At 48.8% G+C, this 19,741-nt stretch overlaps 1 protein-coding gene across 1 annotated transcript in view; it reads left to right on the top strand.

The window, feature by feature from the left end:
• Positions 1-14,676, top strand: part of coasy (CoA synthase) — a 99,539-nt gene extending 84,863 nt beyond the window's left edge. The window contains exons 8-9 of the mRNA XM_038779773.1: positions 211-357; positions 12,991-14,676. Coding sequence (XP_038635701.1) covers positions 211-357; positions 12,991-13,038 — 195 coding nt within the window. The 3' untranslated portion in view covers positions 13,039-14,676. The remainder of the gene's footprint in view (positions 1-210; positions 358-12,990) is intronic.
• The last annotated feature ends 5,065 nt before the right edge of the window (positions 14,677-19,741 follow it).

Here is a 19,741-nt window from a genome sequence, read left to right as displayed (position 1 = left end):
TCAAAGACACACGTAGCAATTCCATCGTCTGAAATGAAGAACTCAACTTCTCCAGTGAAATGGGGGAACTAGGTTTTAAAATGGTTGCACTATACTGTCTCCTATCTAAGGATGCCCAAATTGTCCTCTTCATCCTGTTTTTGACTTTTGTTGTCTGAAGCTATGGTTATGGTGGCCCTAAAGATGGAATCCTCTTTTCCCATGTGTCAGGCACTCAGGAGGATTCTAATGAGAGACAAAATGAGTGAAGAAGATGTGAAAAAGCGACTTGCAAACCAGTGGTCAGATGTCCAACGTGTACAATATGCTAATGTGGTTCTTTGTACACTATGGGAGCCTCAAGTCACAGAAAAACAGGTTGGACCACTTAATATTTAAAGCTATTAACTTTATATCATAGCTTTAAGCACTTTGTAAATATTGAGCAGGACGAGATAGGGCATTTGTAGCCCAGAATATATCCAGCGATATCTGAACTCTTCCTGTAGGGGAATGGTAGAACAATGGGAAGTACAATGGTTAATGGGAAGCAAAGCAGTCGGTTAGCACGTGGGGAGGTGGGTTCAACTGCATTGATAGTTATGAAAAAAGTTAAAGGGAAGAAGAACTCAGGAGATGTTATTAGTGGAGGTGTTAGGATTCAAAAAGGTATAAAAACTAGCATAAGGGCACTTGAAATGAAATGAAAATCGCTTATTGTCACGAGTAGGCTTCAATGACATTACTGTGAAAAGCCCCTAGTCGCCACATTCCGGCGCCTGTCCGGGGAGGCTGGTACGGGTACTTTACGGCTGGTACTTTACCTGAATGCCCATTGTTATGGGCCAGGGTTTAGAGAACCCCAAAGTGTATCATGGAGTTCACCTGACCCACAACTTTTACTAGATTGTGGTATGGGGAGCACACAACCCACTCTACAGGTGTGGTACAGCAGAAATCAAAACATTTTTTTTAAGCAAAACAATGTTTATTCTATGAACTCAAGTTAACCTTTTTAAAACATACAGTGAGCATCTTAGCAACCATTAATTCAAATACAACCCCCAAAGAATACAACACTAAGTAATCCTTACTAACTTCCCAAACAACATCCAGAAGACAAAAGACCCTTTTAACGCAGAGATCAGGTTTAAATTCTCTAATGAGGACAGTTATCCCTCTGAATTCCCCAAATGATCAAGAGATAGGCTTTACAGAGAGACCAACATTACACCTCCTGCGGCTGGCTGCAGCCCCAACATTGAAACAAAACCAGAAAAAACACAGAACCCAAGCTTTTCTCAAAGTGAAACTAAAAAGCAGAGCCAGAGCTCAGCTCCGCCCATCACTGCAGTAACATGAGCAGACAAACATATCTGAAAGTGGCATTCTCATGACACCGTAGTATTCGAAACAAGGTAAATAAGTTACATAGAATTTACAGTGCAGAAGGAGGCCATTTGGCCCATCGAGTCTGCACGGGCTCTTGGAAAGAGCATCCTACCCAAGGTCAACACCTCCACCCTATCGCCACAACCCAGTAACCCCACCCAACACAAAGGGCAATTTTGGACACTAAGGGCAATTTAGCATGGCCAATCCACCTAACCTGCACATCTTTGGACTGTGGGAGGAAACCGGAGTACCCGGAGGAAACCCACGCACACACGGGGAGGATGTGCAGACTCCGCACAGACAGTGACCCAAGCCGGAATCGAACCTGGGACCCTGGAGCTGTGAAGTGATTGTGCTATCCACAATGCTACCGTGCTGGTAGCATTTGATGGCACAAATCATCGAAATTGAGTCTGATTTAGTAGCCATTACAGAGACATAGTTGCAGGATGGTCACGACTCGGAGTTAAATATCCAGGGTATCAGATTATTCTGAAGGTCAGGCAGGAAGGTACGGTGTCGCTCCAATATTTGAGGATGACATAATCGCTTATTGTCACACGTAGGCTTCAATTACGTTACTGTGAAAAGCCCCTAGTCGCCACATTCCGGGGAGGCTGGTACGGGAATTGAACCCGTGCTGCTGGCCTTGTTCTGCATTACAAGCCAGCTGTTTAGCCCACTATGCTAAACCAGCCCCTGGGCAGCACATCAGGGCAGTAGTGAGAGATGATATAGGTTCTTTTGAGAAAAAGGTTGAATCCATTTGGGTGGAAATTAGAAATAGTAAGGAGAAAAGGTCACTGATAGGAGTAGTCTGTAGGCCACCAAATAGTAACATTACGGTGGGACAGGCAAGAAATAACTGATGCGTGTAAAAATGGGACGGCGACTTCCGGTAGCAGCTATGAAGGAGTAAGTCGCACATTTGGTGGCTCCCGCTCGGGTCGGACTTTTGGACCTTTTCCCCTGATTTTTTACCGGACTGGAGTTGAAAAATTGATGACAAAGGCAATTGTGAACTGAATTCCCACATCGTGCGTGGAGAGGAGGACTAGACGTGCTCGCAAAGGCAGAAATAGAAGGACAGAGAAGGCTTGGGCTGAAGTTGCAGCGGAAGACAGCATGGCGGAGGACCGAGCCTCTGGCTTGTCGACCCAGCGATCAATGGAGCAGTTGATGCAATTTATCCAGCAGGGCTTCGCCAAGCAGAAGCGGGACTGCTTGGGTCCAATTAAAGAGACAATTTCGCAGCTGGAACTTAGATTGTATGCCCAAGATCGGGCGATCCAGAAAGTAGAGAAGGCGCTGGCTGACCAGGAGGAACATCAAACAGCGGTGGAGTTGGAGGTAGGGATGCTAAGAGACCAGCAGAAAAGGCTCCTGAAGAAGATGGAGGACCTAGAGAATAGGTCCCATCGGCAGAGCTTGAGGACCGTTGAGCTCCTGGAGGGGTCCGAAGGAGCGGACGCTGGGGCGTACATAGAAGGCATGTTTGAGAAGCTGCTGGGGGATGGGGCATTCCCCTGACCCTTGGGGTTGGACACGGCTCACAGAGCTCTTGCGAGGAAACCGTGAATGGGAGACGTCCCGAGGGCAATGGTGGTGAGATTCCACAGATATCTGGATAAGGAGCACGTTTTACAGTGGGCCAAGCAGACATGGAGCTGCAAATGGGACAACAGTATCCTGTGGATCTATCAAGACCTGAGTGCGGAGGTGGCCAGGAGAAGAGCGGGGTTTAACCAGATCAGGTCGACCCTTCACAAGAAAAAGGTGAAGTTGTAACGGGCCCGCCTCTGGGTCACACACGAGGAGCAACATTACTATTTCGAGTCGCCTGAGGAAGCGCTGGACTTCGCGAAAAGGAAAGGACTGATGTCGAACTGAGAACTTTGAATTTTGCTGTAGTGTTGATGGGGTTTTTGTTTAAAAAAAGGTTTCTTGTTTCTTGCTTTTTCGGACGTTATGTGTTATGCCTGCTGGATGGATCTGGGGCCAGCTGCAGAGCTGAGTAAGGTAAAGTTTGCATTTGCACTGTTGGGGGATGGAGGTGTGTTTGTTCAGATGCTGGATCTTTCGCTTGAACCTTTTTAAAATTATGTGTTGAACTTGGGTTTTTTTTTATCTCTGTCGGGCAATTGTGTTGTGATTGTTTGTGATTTGAATATTTATGAGCTGGGGGAACAATAGGTGGGTGATTGTCTGGCGCCAGGGGCAAGGGCCACCAAGTTAGCTGGGCGGGCTAGCTTATGGAAGCGTAGGTGGAATGAGCAGATGTTAGGCTTATCAAAGGGGCTGATTTATTTTGTGCTGTTACTAGGGGGAGGGAAGGGGGGAAAATGTTCTGCTGACGGGGAGGGACTTTTGCTGAGGGACAGTGAGGAGGTCGGGGGCGGAGGCTGCCTGGGGGCGGGCCAGTGGAGGCGTGGGCCACAGGCTGGCGACTGGCCCAAGAGAGGGGATGGCTGATCGGCGAGGGGAGGGGGGGGCGTTGAGCCCCCCAACTAGACTGATCACCTGGAATGTAAGAGGGCTCAATGGGCCGGTCAAGAGGGCACGCGTGTTCAGGCACTTGAGAGGACTGAAGACGAACGTGGTAATGCTGCAGGAGACACACCTTGGAGTAGCTGACCAAATTAGGTTAAGGAAAGGTTGGGTGACAGGTTTTTCACTCAGGACTGGACTCGAAGACCAGGGTGGGGGGGTCGCGATTCTGATCAGCAAGCGAGTAGTGTTTGAAGCGGGAATAATAGTTTCGGATGTGGGAGGCTGGTACATTATGGTCAGTGGGAAACTAGAGGGGGTGCAGGTAGTACTATGTGTATGCGCCAAATTGGGACGATGTGGAGTTTATAAAGTGGATGCTGGGGAAGATACCGGACCTGGATTCACACAGGTTGGTCATGGGAGGGGACTTCAACACAGTTATTGACCCTGGTTTAGGGCTCTACTGACGGTGGTGGTGGACACGGGGTAATCGGCGATTACAATCTCAGACCATGCCCCGCACTGGGTTGACCTGCAGGTTAGTAAAGACAGTAATCAGCGCCCGCACTGGGCTGACCTGCAGGTTAGTAAAGACAGTAATCAGCGCCCGCACTGGGCTGACCTGCAGGTTAGTAAAGACAGTAATCAGTGCCCACACTGGGCTGACCTGCAGGTTAGTAAAGACAGTAATCAGCGCCCGCACTGGGCTGACCTGCAGGTTAGTAAAGACAGTAATCAGCGCCCGCACTGGGCTGACCTGCAGGTTAGTAAAGACAGTAATCAGCGCCCGCACTGGAGGTTGGACGTGGGGCTTTTAGCGGACGAGGAGGTGTGCGGGCGATTGAGGAACTGTATTCAGAATTACCTGGAGGACAATGACACGGGGGAAGTTTCGGCAGCGGGTGGTCTGGGAGGCATTGAAGGCGGTGGTTAGAGGGGAGCTGATCTCGACACGGGCCCACAGGGAGAAGATAGACAGAACAGAGACGCACCGACTGGTAAAGGAGATACTACAGATCGATAAGAGGCATGCGGAGACCCCAGAGGCAGGGCTTTTAAGGGAATGGCGGAGGCTGCAGGCAGAGTTCTGCTGGTTAACCACAGGGAGGGCGGTGGAGCAGCTGAGAAAGGCGAGAGGTGTGATTTATGAGCATGGAGAGAAGGCCAGCAGAATGCTTGCACAGCAGCTTAGAAAGAGGGAGGCAGCCAGGGAGATAGGGAAAGTAAAGGATGGAGGCAGGAACCTGCTGGGGGACTCAGCAGGGGTGAATAAGGCGTTTGGGGATTTTTATAGTAGGCTGTATGGATCGGAACCCCCACCAGGGCCAGAAGGGATGAGGCACTTCCAAGGGGGGTTGAATTTCCCGAAGGAGGACGGGGAGCTGGTAGAAGGGTTGGGGTCCCCGATCGGGATTAAAGAGATAGCGGAGGGTCTGAAGGGCCATGCAGTCGGTTAAAGCCCCAGGGCCAGATGGATACCCAGCGAAGTTTTATAAAAAGATTGCTGGGATATTGGGGCCGCTGTTGATGAAGACATTCAATGAGGCAAGGGAGAGAGGGGTGCTTTCCCCGACGATGTCACAGGCCACGATCTCGCTGATTCTGAAGCGGGATAAGGATCCGGAGCTGTGTGTGTCCTACAATATCCCTGTTGAATGTGAACGCCAAACTGCTGGCCAAAATGTTGTCCTATAGGATTGAAGACTGTGTTCCGGATGTGATTGGGGAGAACCAGACGGGGTTCGTTAAGGGAAGGCAGTTGGTGTCCAGTGTAAGAAGGTTGCTAAATGCGATCATGATGCCCCCAGAAGGTAGGGAGGTCGAGGTAGTGGTCGCAATGGATGGAGAGAAGGCTTTTGATCGAGTAGATTAGGAATATCTGTGGGAGGTACTGGCACGGTTGGATTTGGGCGGGGCTTTAATGACTGGGTCAGGTTGCAGTATTGGGCTCCTGTGGCGAGCGCACGGATGAATAGGACGTCATCGGACCATTTTAGGCTACACCGGGGGACGAGACAGGGGTGCCCCCTCTCCCCACTGTTGTTCACGCTGGCTATAGAGCCACTGGCAATAGCGGTGAGAGGCTCAAGGAGCTGGAAGGGATTGGTCGGGGGGGGTGGGGGGGGGAGGAGTGGAACACACAGTCTCACTTTACGCAGACGACCTGCTCCTGTATGTATCGGACCCAGCAGAAGGGATGGAAGAAATCATGAGGATTCTGGGGGGATTTGGCCGGTTTTCGAGGTACAAACTAAATATGGGGGAAAGTAAGATATTTGTGATCCAGGCAAGGGGACAGGTGAGACAATTGGGGGAACTGCCGTTTAGAGTGGTAGGGGGAGGCTTTAAGAATCTAGGCATCCAAATGGCGTGGGAATGGGAACAGCTTCACAAACTTAATGTGGACCGTCTGGTGGACCAAATGAAGGATTATTTTCTGAGGTGGGACGCATTCCCGTTGTCACTAGCTGGGAGGGTCCAGACACTGAAAATGACGGTCCTTGCGAAATTCCTATTTGTGTTCCAGTGTCTCCCCATCTATATTCTGCGCTCCTTTTTTAAATGGGTTAACAAAGTTATCAAGGGCTTTGTATGGGCGGGCAAGTAAAAAAGGGGATGATTGAGCGCTGCCAAACTTCAGTAACTATTATTGGGCGGCAAATATAGCCATGATCAGGAAGTGGGTGGTGGGGGGAGGGTCGGCATGGGAGCGTATGGAGGCGGCCTCATGTACGGGCACCAGTTTGGGGGCGTTGATAACAGCGCCTCTGCCGTTCCCGCCAGCACAGTACTCCACCTGCCCTGTGGTGGTGGCAGCCCTGAGAGCAATAAAGGAAGCATGTGGGAGCGGAGGGAGCATCGGTCTGGTCTCCAATCTGTAATAACCATCGGTTTGCCCCGGGAAGGATGGACAGGGGGTTTCAGAGATGGCAGAAGGCAGGGATTGAGAGGATGGGAGATATATTTATAGAAGGGAGCTTTCCTAGCTTGAGGGAGCTGGAGGTGAAATTTGGACTGGCGAGGGGAAACAAATTTATGTATCTGCAGGTGTGGGACTTCCTACGTAGACAGGCCTCAACCTTCCCGCTCCTGCCACCAAGGGAGATTCAGGATAGTCTCCAGAGTGTGGGTGGGAGAAGGGAAAGTTTCCGACATCTAAAAGGAGCTCATGGGGTCAGAGGACACGCAGACTGAGGAGCTGAAGTGTAAGTGGGAGGAGGAGAGATAGAAGATGGTCTCTGGGCGGAGGCGTTGAGTAGAGTCAACGCGTCCACAACATGCGCCAGGCTCAGCCTGATACAGTTCAAAGTAGTTCAGTGGGAATGGAGGCTAGGGCAGTTGAATGTTCCTCCTGCAGAATGTGGGAGGAAAGGGTCACCTCGAGTGTCCCTGCTGACTACATCTGCGGGAAGTGCACCCAACTCCAGTGCAGGGATCCCCTGTGGTCGTTCCCCTCTATAACAAGTATACCGTTTTGGATACTGTTGCGGGGGACGACTTACCAGGGGTAAGCAATAGGGCACAGGTCACTGGCACAGAGTCTGTCCCTGTTGTTCAGAAGGGAAGGGAGAAGAGGAACAGAGCACTTGTCATAGGGGACTCCATAGTTAGAGGAACAGACAGGAGGTTCTGTGGGAACGAAAGAGACTCACGGTTGGTGTGTTGCCTCCCAGGTGCCAGGGTTTGTGATGTCTCTGATCGTGTTTTTGGGATCCTTAAGGGGGAGGGGGAGCAGCCCCAAGTAGTGGTCCACATAGGTACCAACGACATAGGTAGGAAGAGAGATGGGGATTTGAGACAGAAATTCAGGGAGCTAGGGTGGAAGCTGAGAGCTAGAACAAACAGAGTTGTTATCTCTGGGTTGTTACCCGTGCCACGTGCTAGCGAAGTGAGAAATAAGGAGAGAGAGGAGTTGAACACGTGGCTACAGGGATGGTGCAGAAGGGAGGGTTTTGGTTTCCTGGATAATTGGGGCTCATTCTGGGGTAGGTGGGACCTCTACAAACAGGATGGTCTTCACCTGAACCAGAGGGGTACCAATATCCTGGGGGGGAGATTTGCTAGTGCTCTTCGGGGGGGGGGTTTAAACTAATTCAGCAGGGGGATGGGAACCTAAATTGTAGTCCCAGTGTACAGGATGTTGAGAGTAGTGAGGTCAGGGATAGGGTTAAAAGTTCTAAAGAGGGCACCGGCAAGCAAGACGCTGGTTTGAAGTGTGTCTACTTCAACGCCAGGAGCATCCGGAATAAGGTGGGTGAGCTTGCAGCATGGGTTGGTACCTAGGATCTCGATGTTGTGGCGATTTCGGAGACATGGGTAGAGCAGGGACAGGAATGGTTGTTGCAGGTTCCAGGATTTAGATGTTTCTGTAAGAACAGAGAAGACGGTAAAAGAGGGGGGGGGGGTGTGGCATTGTTAATCAAGGAAAGTATTACGGCAGTAGAAAGGACGTTTGAGGACTCGTCTACTGAGGTAGTATGGGCCGAGGTTAGGAACAGGAGAGGAGAGGTCACCCTGTTGGGAGTTGTCTATAGACCTCCGAATAGTTCCAGAGATGTGGAGGAAAGGATTGCAAAGATGATTCTCGACAGGAGCGAGAGTAACAGGGTAGTTGTTATGGGGGACTTTAACTTTCAAATATTGACTGGAAATACTATAGTTCGAGTACTATAGATGGGTCAGTTTTTGTGCAGTGTGTGCAGGAGGGTTTTCTGACACAGTATGTAGACAGGCCAAGAAGGGGCGAGGCCACATTGGATTTGGTACTGGGTAATGAACCCGGCCAGGTGTTAGATTTAGATGTAGGTGAGCACTTTGGTGATAGTGATCACAACTCGGTTATGTTTACTTTAGCAATGGGCAGGGATAGGTATATACTGCAAGGCAAGAATTATAGCTGGGGGAAAGGCAATTATGATGCTATTCGGCAAGATTTAGGATGTATAGGATGGGGAAGGAAACTGCAGGGGATGGGTACAATCAAAATGTGGAGCTTTTTCAAGGAACAGCTACTGCGTGTCCTTGATAAGTATGTACCTGTCAGGCAGGGAGGAAGTTGTCGAGCAAGGGAACCGTAGTTTACTAAGGAAGTTGAAGCACTTGTCAAGAGGAAGAAGAAGGCTTATGTTAGGATGAGACATGAAGGCTCAGTTAGGGCACTTGAGAGTTACAAGTTAGCCAGGAAGGACCTAAAGGGAGAGTTAAGAAGAGCGAGGAGAGGACACGAAAAGTCATTGGCGGATAGGATCAAGGAAAACCCTAAGGCTTTCTATAGGTATATCAGGAACACAAGAATGAATAGAGTAAGATTAGGGCCAATCAAGGATAGTAGTGGAAAGTTGTGTGTGGAATCAGAGGAGATGGGGGAAGCGTTAAATGGATATTTTTCGTCAGTGTTTACACTGGAGAAAGACAATGTTGTCGAGGAGAATACTCAGGTTCAGTCGACCAGGCTACATGGAATTGAGGTTCACAAGGAGGAGGTGTTAGCAATTTTGGAAAGTGTAAAAATAGATAAGTCCCCTGGGCCAGATGGGATTTACCCTAGGATTCTCTGGGAAGCCAGGGAGGAGATTGCAGAGCCTTTGCCCTTGATCTTTATGTCGTCTTTGTCGACAGGAATAGTGCCGGAAGACTGGAGGATAGCAAATGTTGTCCCCTTGTTCAAGAAGGGGAGTAGAGACAACCCTGGTAATTATAGACCTGTGAGCCTTACTTCGGTTGTGGGTAAAATGTTGGAAAAGGTTATAAGAGATAGGGTTTGTAATCATCTTGAAAAGAACAAGTTGATTAGCGATACTCAACACGGTTTTGTGAAGGGTAGGTCATGCCTCACAAACCTTATTGAGTTTTTTGAGAAGGTGACCAAACAGGTGGATGAGGGTAAAGCGGTTGATGTGGTGTATATGGATTTCAGTAAGGCGTTTGATAAGGTTCCCCACGGTAGGCTATTGCAGAAAATAAGGAAGTATGGGATTGAAGGTGATTTAGCGGTTTGGATCAGTAATTGGCGAGCTGAAAGAAGACAGAGGGTGGTGGTTGATGGCAAATGTTCATCGTGGAGTTCAGTTACTAGTGGTGTACCGCAAGGATCTGTTTTGGGGCCACTGCTGTTTGTCATTTTTATAAATGACCTGGAAGAGGGTGTAGAAGGATGGGTTAGTAAATTTGCAGATGACACGAAGGTCGGTGGAGTTGTGGATAGTGCTGAAGGATGTTATAGGATACAGAGGGACATAGATAAGCTGCAGAGCTGGGCTGAGAGGTAGCAGATGGAGTTTAATGCGGAAAAGTGAGAGGTGGTTCACTTTGGAAGGAGTAACAGGAATGCAGAGTACTGGGCTAATGGCAAGATTCTTGGTAGTGTAGATGAACAGAGAGATCTCGGCATCCAGGTACATAAATCCCTGAAAGTTGCCAGCCAGGTTAATAGGGCTGTTAAGAAGGCACATGGTGTGCTAGCCTTTATCAGTAGGGGGATTGAGTTTCGGAGCCACAAGGTCATGCTGCAGCTGTACATAACTCTGGTGCGGCCGCACCTGGAGTACTGCGTGCAGTTCTGGCCACCACATTATAGGAAGGATGTGGAAGCTTTGGAAAGGGTTCAGAGGAGATTTACTAGGATGTTGCCTGGTATGGAGAGAAGGTCTTACGAGGAAAGGCTCAGGGAATTGAGGTTGTTTTCGTTAGAGAGGAGAAGGCTGAGAGGTGACTTAATAGAGACATATAAGATAGTCAGAGGGTTAGATAGGGTGGACAGTGAGAGTCTCTTTCCTCGGATGGTGATGACCAACACGAGGGGACATAGCTTTAAATTGAAGGGTGGTAGATATAGGACAGATGTCAGAGGCAGTTTCTTTACTCAGAGTAGTAGGGGTGTGGAATGCCCTGCCTGCAACAGTAGTAGACTCGCCAACTTTAAGGGCATTTAAGTGGTCACTGATAGACATATGGATGAAAATGGAATAGTGTAGGTCAGATCGGCTTCAGATGGTTTCACAGGTCAGCGCAACCACGAGGGCCGAAGGGCCCGTACTGTGCTGTAATGTTCTATGTTCAAAGAGTGGGGATGAATGGCTGCCTTTCTGGTTGACGGTCTGTGGCTAGTGGTGGGCCTCAGGGATCAGTCTTTGGACTGTGGGAGGAAACCGGAGCACCCGGAGGAAACCCACGCAGATACAGAGAGAATGTGCATACCGGATCCGCACAGACGGTGCCCAAGCTGGGAATCGAACCTGAGACCCTGGAGCTGTGAAGCAACTGTGCTAACCACTGTGCAACCTGCCGCCCAAATCATCCTGAAACTTGTATATTAGGATGCATGATTTTTTTAACACTGTTGCTTCAGAATGCCAGGGACCCAGGCTCAATTATTGGCTTGGGTCACTGTCTGTGCGGAGTCAGCAAGTTCTCCCCGTGTCTGCACGGGTTTGCTCCGGTTTTCTCCGACAAGTCCCGAAAGACGTGCTGTTAGATGAATTGGACATTCTGAATTCTCTCTCTGTGTACCCGAACAGGTGCCGGAGTGTGGCGACTAGAGGATTTTCACAGTAATTTCATTGCAGTGTTAATGTAAGCCTACTTGTGACAATAATAAAGATTATTACTAATGCACGCTCTTAACTCATCTGTTTTACCTATGATACTCCAAGCATAAAAGTAGAGACCAGCCTCGCTTTACTGTCTTGAAACTCAATATGCTGTGTCCCTATTGCATTAACACTCTGTATCCCCTCCCCCTGCCAAACTAGTTTAAATCCCTCCCAACAGCACTGGGAAACCCATCTGCGAGGATGTTCGTCCATTTCCACTCTGGTTCAGGTGCAGACCGTCCCGTTTGTACAGGTTCCACTTTCCCCAGAAACAATCTCAGTGATCCAGGAATCTAAACCCCTCCCAACTGCACCAACTCTTGAGCCACACATCCATCTGCCCTATTCTCCTATTTCTATACTCACTGTCTGTGAGTGGCACCGTGAATAATCCAGGGATTACAACCTTTGAGGTCCTGCTCTTTGGTCTGTTGCCGAGCTCCCTAAATTCTTGACGCAGGGCCTCATCCCTCAGTCTACATATATTGTTGGTACAAATGTGTACCATGACCTCTATCTTATCACCCCCCTCCTTCAGAATGCCCTTCTGGAGGTGTAAATGGTAACAGCAAGAATCATTCGTAACAGTTGCTATCCACCAAAAAAGGAGTAGTGACTATAATCCAAGATGTTAGAAAGTGCCGAATCAAACAATTAAACGCAGATCCTTGAACTTCCATTAAACTTCATTAACACTGTAAGAGGCCAAGGACAGAGAGGAGGGACAGGGGTGGAGGATTACATAACGATAAACAAGAAGCATTTGTCAGACTTGCAGACTGAATGGAAGTATTCTATAGAGCAGTCATCCAATCTGGACTTGGTTTTCCCAGTGTAAAGAAAACTCCACGGTGAGCAGCAAATGCAGTAAACTAAATGGAAAAATCTCCAAATAAATTGTTGTTTCACTGGAAAGAGTGTTTGGAAGCAAGGCGATAAAAGGCCAAGTGAGGCATCTTCTGTACTTGCACAGAAAGGCGCTAGGGATTGGGGAGGGAGGATGGGGGTGAGTAAATGAAGAGTAAACCACGGCATCATAGAGGAACAGGCCCTTTCAAATGCTGAAAGAGGTGAGATGGAGAAGATGTGTGTTTGAGGAAGGCATCACATTAGAGGTGGTGAAATTTGAAGATGCTTGGTTCTATGTAGAGGCTGGTGGGGTGGAACGTGAGGACATGAGAAATCCATTTGTGGTTCTGCAATGGAGGGGAAGGGGTAGCAAAAGTTTCAACTGGGCCAGTCAGTCACAGTGAAGGGAAACCCTTGGTTAAGGAGCAAGAAAATCCTATAGGATACATTGGTAAGGAAGGGAGCATTGTCAGATTGCAAAACTGGAAGAATCTAATAGAATCCTACCAGGAAGTGGGTGGGAGTAATTGTAACCATGATAGCTGCAGAGATCAATAGATTTACAGTAAATATTGGTCAATAGCCTAATTCCAGAAATGGTGATAGGGAGGTTAGGAAGGAAGGAATTAGTGATGGATCAGGTGGACATTGACCTTACCATTTGTTTTCTGTTATACATTTTCAGATCCAAAAGGCATGGCAACTCCTTCAAAAGCGTAGACCTCTCTGTTGACGTCTTAATGAGTCCAAGGCTCTCTTCCTTTTGTTGATTTAACAGTTCAGAAGAACACTGCTCAACATTTTATGGAAAAGTGTTAATTAGACAGAATACCTTGATTCCAAATATACTAGTGTATAATTGCATCACAGATTTAACAATGGTATTTCGAATTGATATGCTACTAATGATCTCTCGGCACTTTGTAATTCCAAAAAAATGTCTGTGTCCATTCTTCAGTATTGCTGAAAAAAGACATGTTGTAAAAGCTTTCTATTTGCATTCACCACGACAAGATGCAAGAATGTCAAATGTAACGGGGACAACAATTTATATTTCATGAGAAGAAAGTGCTGATTAGTTAGCAAGTAGACTCTGTTTTGCAGAGGTGTTGCCATGGAGAAGGCACCAGTTAACTGATGATTGAAACTGTACACATATTATGTCGGTTTCAACTAAACAAAATAGGCAACAGAGGCATTCTCTGGTTCAGTCCCCAGGCCAATGCTTTGACCAGAGCAACCTTCCTGGTTTGAATTTAAACAAAGCTTGGCAGTTAACTGTCAGTCATCAGTTAACTGGTGCATTCTCCATGACAGTGCTTTCACCAGTCAGAGTCCACTCGCCAACAAATCAACACACTCTTCTCGTGAAGTATAAATTGTTATTTATTTAACATTTCGTATTTTGCAAATTAGCCTGATGGGTGCAAGATGAAAAGCTTTGACATATCTTTTTCCAGCAGTACTCCAGTTCTCGATGACCAAACAATTATTTGTTTCCATTAACTTAAACCCCAGTAATGAGGTTTGGGCATAAATACTTTTCCACGACAATTTTCATAACATAATAGACACAATAGACAGGCCTGTTCCGCCATTCAATAAGATCATGGGTGATTTACCTCAATTTAACAACTGTTGATTTCCTTAGCATATCCCCCCCCCCCCCCCCCCCACACACACACTCACACAGATACGGGTTTGCAATGATCACAACCTTCTGAGTAAACTATTTTAAAATTTTGAATGGCTGACCCCTAGTTTTGGACTTCCCAGCTGAATAAAACCGCCTCCTAACAACTACCCTGTCAAATGTATAAATTTCAATTAGATCACCTCTCATTTATTAAACTCTGGCAATATAGCTCTAGTCTATTCAAACTTTTCTTGTAGGACAATCTCAGAAATTAGTCGTCAACTTTTGTTGCACTCCCTTTAAGGCAAGTCCATCATTTCCTTTGGTATGAAGACCAGGCTCTACGCCTTATTTTTGGCATCTCACCAAGCCTCTATACAAGATTATAACTTTTTACTCATATACTCCGATCCAAAGTGCCCCCTAAGCTGCATGACACACACCAGTCCTTATCAACGCAACTCACATGGCATCCCTATACCGCTCATTGCTTTCTTTCCAAACCCTCCTGATCGCTGTCTCTGCCTCCATGCCATTGCTGTCTACCCTCCCACTTGCCTCTTTCCCCCTGTCATCGCCTCTTCTCCCTTGTCACTTCCCTCCTGCTGCACTCTGTCCAGAACCCCCTCCCCATAGCAAGTGGGAGGGTTGGGGTGTCCAGGGGGGGTGGTAGCGGATGGGAGAGTTCAGGACAGAAGCAGGGAGTTGGGAGGGTTCAGGAGGGACGGAGGGAGTTGGGAGGGTTCAGGAGGGACGGAGGGAGTTGGGAGGGTTCAGGAGGGAGTTGGGAGGGTTCAGGATGGACGGAGGGAGTTGGGAGGGTTCAGGAGGGACGGAGGGAGTTGGGAGTGTTCTAGAGAGATGGAGGGAGTTGAGAGGGTTCAGGATGGTCGGAGGGAGTTGGGAGGGTTCAGGAGGGACGGAGGGAGTTGGGAGGGTTCAGGAGGGATGGAGGGAGTTGGGAGGGTTCAGGAGGGACGGAGGGAGTTGGGATGGTTTAGGAGGGACGGAGGGAGTTGGGAGGGTTCTGGAGAGATGGAGGGAGTTTGGAGTGTTTAGGAGGGACGGAGGGAGTTGGGAGGGTTCAGGAGGGATGGAGGGAGTTGGGAGGGTTCAGGAGGGATGGAGGGAGTTGGGAGGGTTCAGGAGGGATGGAGGGAGTTGGGAGGGTTCAGGAGGGATGGAGGGAGGGTTCAGGAGGGACGGGGTTCAGGAGGGATGGAGGGAGTTGGGAGGGTTCAGGAGGGACGGAGGGTTCAGGAGGGATGGAGGGAGTTGGGAGGGTTCAGGAGGGACGGAGGGAGTTGGGAGGGTTCAGGAGGGATGGAGGGAGTTGGGAGGGTTCAGGAGGGACGGAGGGAGTTGGGAGGGTTCAGGAGGGATGGAAGGAGTTGGGAGGGTTCAGGAGGGACGGAGGGAGTTGGGAGGGTTTAGGAGGGAGAGAGGGAGTTGGGAGGGTTCTGGAGAGACGGAGGGTTCAGGAGGGACGGAGGGAGTTGGGAGGGTTCTGGAGAGACGGAGGGAGTTGGGAGGGTTCAGGAGGGACGGAGGGAGTTGGGAGGGTTCTGGAGAGACGGAGGGAGTTGGGAGGGTTCAGGAGGGATGAGGGAGTTAGGGAGGGTTCAGGAGGGACGGAGGGAGTTGGGAGGGTTCTGGAGAGACGGAGGGAGTTGGGAGGGTTCAGGAGGGACGGAGGGAGTTGGGAGGGTTCTGGAGAGACGGAGGGAGTTGGGAGGGTTCAGGAGGGATGAGGGAGTTGGGAGGGTTCAGGAGGGACGGAGGGAGTTGGGAGGGTTCAGGAGGGACGGAGGGAGTTGGGAGGGTTCTAGAGAGACGGAGGGAGTTGGGAGGGTTCAGGAGGGACGGAGGGAGTTGGGAGGGTTCTGGAGAGACGGAGGGAGTTGGGAGGGTTCAGGAGGGATGAGGGAGTTGGGAGGGTTCAGGAGGGACGGAGGGACTAGGGAGAGGTGATGAGCTGGAGGTGGGAACTGATGAGCAGGAAGCAAGTTATTAAACTTTGCTAAGTTATTAAGACTTTGTAATTTCAAATATAAAGAAAACATTAAAATGATTTTATTTCATGCATCAATTCACAATAAAACATTTTGTTTCCTGTGGCAGGAGGATTGATGACTTTGTTTTGTTTCAATACTGAAAATTTAGCAAAATTCATTTTCTTATTCAATTCCATATCAAATTAATATATTAAGTAGTGCATTTTGTTAACTATCCCTTCTTGTAATATTATTTCTTCCAAGCTTAAGGTAGCTTTTAAAAAATAAATATTAATATATATATAGTTTTTTGTTTCTACACACCCTCACATTCATTACCTTTATATAGGTCCAATTACCAAAATGTATTCCGTAGGTGGATGGAAAACGTTCCTGGGAACATTGCTCTTATCCCTTTGTGATGAAGGTGAACATATCATTTGCTTTCCCCATCTCCAGCCAGAAGTGCCGAATGGATGATCCATCTTGATCTCCTCCAGAGGATCCCAGTGTCACAGATTTCATCTTCAGCCAATACGATTCACTCATGTGGTATCAAGAAATGGCTGAAGGCACTGGATGCTGCAAAGGCTATGGGCCTTGACAATATCCCAGCAATAGTACTGAAGACTTGTGCTCCAGAACTTGCTGCACCCCTAGCCAAGCTCTTCCAGTATAGCTAGAACGCTGGCATCTACCTGGCAATGTGGGAAATTGCCCAGGTGTGTCTTGTACACAAAAAGCAGGACAAATCCAACCCAGCCAATTACCGCCCTCTCAGTCTACTCTCAATTATCAGTAAAGTCATGGAAGGGGTTATCAACAGTGCTATTACGTGGCATTTACATGCAATAACCTGCTCACGACACTCAGTTTAGGTTCCACCAGGATCACTCAGTCCCTGACCCCATTGCAGCCTTGATTCAAACATGGACAAAAGAGCTGAATTCCATATATGAGGTGAGTGACTGCCATTGACATCAAGGCAGCATTTGACCAACTGTGACATCAACGAGTGCAGCAAAAATTGGATCAATGGGACTTGGAGGAAAACCCTCTGCTGATTGTAGCCATACCTGGTACAAAGGAAGATGGTTGTGGTGGTTGGAGGTCAATCATCTCAGCTCTAGGACATCACTGCAGGAGTTCCTCAGGGTTGTGTCCTAGGCCCAACCATCTTCAGCTCCTTCATCAATGACCGTCCTTCCATCATAAGGTCAGAAGTGGGGATGTTCGCTGATGATTAACAGCAAACGGGATTATTATTTAGGCGATAAAATATTAAAGCATGCCGCTGTTCAGAGAGACTTGGGTGTGCTAGTGCATGAGTCACAGAAGGTTGGTTTACAAGTGCAACAGGTGATTAAGAAGGCAAATGGAATTTTGTCCTTCATTGCTAGAGGGATGGAGTTTAAGACTAGGGAGGTTATGTTGCAATTGTATAAGGTGTTAGTGCGGCCACACCTGGAGTATTGTGTTCAGTTTTGGTCTCCTTTACTTGAGAAAGGACGTACTGGCGCTGGAGGGTGTGCAGAGGAGATTCACTAGGTTAATCCCAGAGCTGAAGGGGTTGGATTATGAGGAGAGGTTGAGTAGACTGGGACTGTACTCGTTGGAATTTAGAAGGATGAGGGGGGATCTTATAGAAACATTTAAAATTATGAAGGGAATAGATAGGATAGATGCGGGCAGGTTGTTTCCACTGGCGGGTGACAGCAGAACTAGGGGACATAGCCTCAAAATAAGGGGAAGTAGATTTAGGACTGAGTTTAGGAGGAACTTCTTCACCCAAAGGGTTGTGAATCTATGGAATTCCTTGCCCAGTGAAGCAGTTGAGGATCCTTCATTACATGTTTTTAAGGTAAAGATAGATAGTTTTTTGAAGAATAAAGGGATTAAGGGTTATGGTGTTCGGGCCGGAAAGTGGAGCTGAGTCCACAAAAGATCAGCCATGATCTAATTGAATGGCGGAGCAGGCTCGAGGGGCCAGATGGCCTACTCCTGCTCCTAGTTCTTATGATGGCACAATGTTCATCATTCACGACAACTCAGAAACTGAGACAGTCATGACCAAATACAGCAAGACATGGCTAGTATTCAGGCTTGGACTGACAAAGAACAAAGAAAATTAAGCACAGGAACAGGCCCTTCGGCCCTCCAAGCCTGCGCCGACCATGCTGCCCGTCTAAACTAAAATCTTCTACACTTCTGGGGTCCGTATCCCTCTATTCCCATCCTATTCATGTTTTTTGTCAAGATGCCCCTTAAACATCACTATTGTCCCTTCTTCCACCACCTCCTCCGCTAGCGACTTCTAGGCACCCACTACCCTCTGTGTAAGGATGTAGCTCCGGCCAGCACCTGCAAATTTAGGCATTTCCGCCTGTTTATTCGGGGGATCATCGTTGGAAAACGTTCTGGATCGCCCCCCACGCCGAATTCATGCCCAAAAGGAAGGGTAAAGAAACCCGGAGTAGATATTCCTTCGTTGGACTCGGTGGTTGGGGGGGGGGGGGGGGGGGTGTCTGGTGGAACTCTTCGTAGCTAACATTGCGACGGCAGAGCTGCAGAGATCGGCTGTCCTGATTACAATGGACCTGCTCCCAGACATGTTGGACAAGGAACTTAATATACACTTTGAGGCTGCAGAAGTCCCTCTCGGAGAGATTGTCAGTTGATTGAGGAAGCGTTGGGACCGGTCCGGATGGAACTTGATAAAGCCATCGGGACGGTGAGGGGCGCACACGCGGTTTGAGTCGCCAGAGGCCGAGACAGCAGTGGCGGCCGATCAAAGTTGAAGGCGAAAGACGATGGCCTAGAAATTGGCTTTATCTGCCAAGACAATCTCGTGCCCTTTTTGCCCTCTTGATTTCTCTCTTAACTCTACACCGACAAGCCCTATACTCTTCACTTGATCCCAGCTGCCTATGCATGTCATATGCCTCCTTCTTCCTTTTGACCATGGCCTCAATATCCTGAGTCATCCAGGGTTCCCTGCTTCTAGCAGCCTTACCCTTCACTCTAAGAGGAATGTACTCACCCTGAACCCTAGTTAAGTTAGGGGCAGCACGGTGGCACAAGTGGAATGAATGAAAATTGCTTATTGTCACAAGTAGGCTTCAATGAAGTTATTGTGAAAAGCCCCTAGTTGTCACATTCCGGCGCCTGTTCGGGGGGGGCTTGTACGGGAATTGAACTGTGCTGCTGGCTTGCCTTGGTCTGCATTCAAAGGCAGCGATTTAGGGCCTTGCTAAACCAGCCCATAGTGGATAGCACTGTGGCTTCACAGCGCCAGGGACCCAGTTTCTATTCCCACTGGGTCACTGTCTGTGCGGAGTCTGCAGGTTCTCCCCGTGTCTGCGTGGGTTTCCTCCGGGTGCTCTGGTTTCCTCCCGCAGTCCAAAGACGTGCCGGTTAAGTGGCTTGGCCATGATAAATTGCCCTTAGTGACCAAAAAGGTGAGGAGGGGTTATTAGGTTACGGGGATAGGGGGCAAGTGAGGGCTTAAGTGGGTCGGTGCAGACTCGATGGGCTGAAATAATTCCCCCTGAAATTTACCTTGCCCCAATTTTAGAATTTTAACTTTTGGGCCAGAGGAATCATTCTCCATAACTATCTTAAAACTAATGGAATTATGGGCCGGGATTCTCCCCTACCCGGCGGGGCGGGGGGTCCCGGCGTTCCGGAGTGGCGAGAACCACTCCGGCGTCGGGCCTCCCCAAAGGTGCGGACTTCTCTGCACCTTTAGGGGCTAGGCCTGCGCCGGAGTGCCTCCCGCTCCGCCGACTGGCGGCAGCGGCCTTTGG

This window comes from Scyliorhinus canicula, chromosome 19 (genome assembly GCF_902713615.1).
Source record: "Scyliorhinus canicula chromosome 19, sScyCan1.1, whole genome shotgun sequence".
In the NCBI taxonomy this organism is placed as follows: Eukaryota; Metazoa; Chordata; class Chondrichthyes; order Carcharhiniformes; family Scyliorhinidae; genus Scyliorhinus; species Scyliorhinus canicula.
Note: the sequence above shows the minus strand (reverse complement) of the source record. Positions and strands in the feature narration are given on the sequence as shown.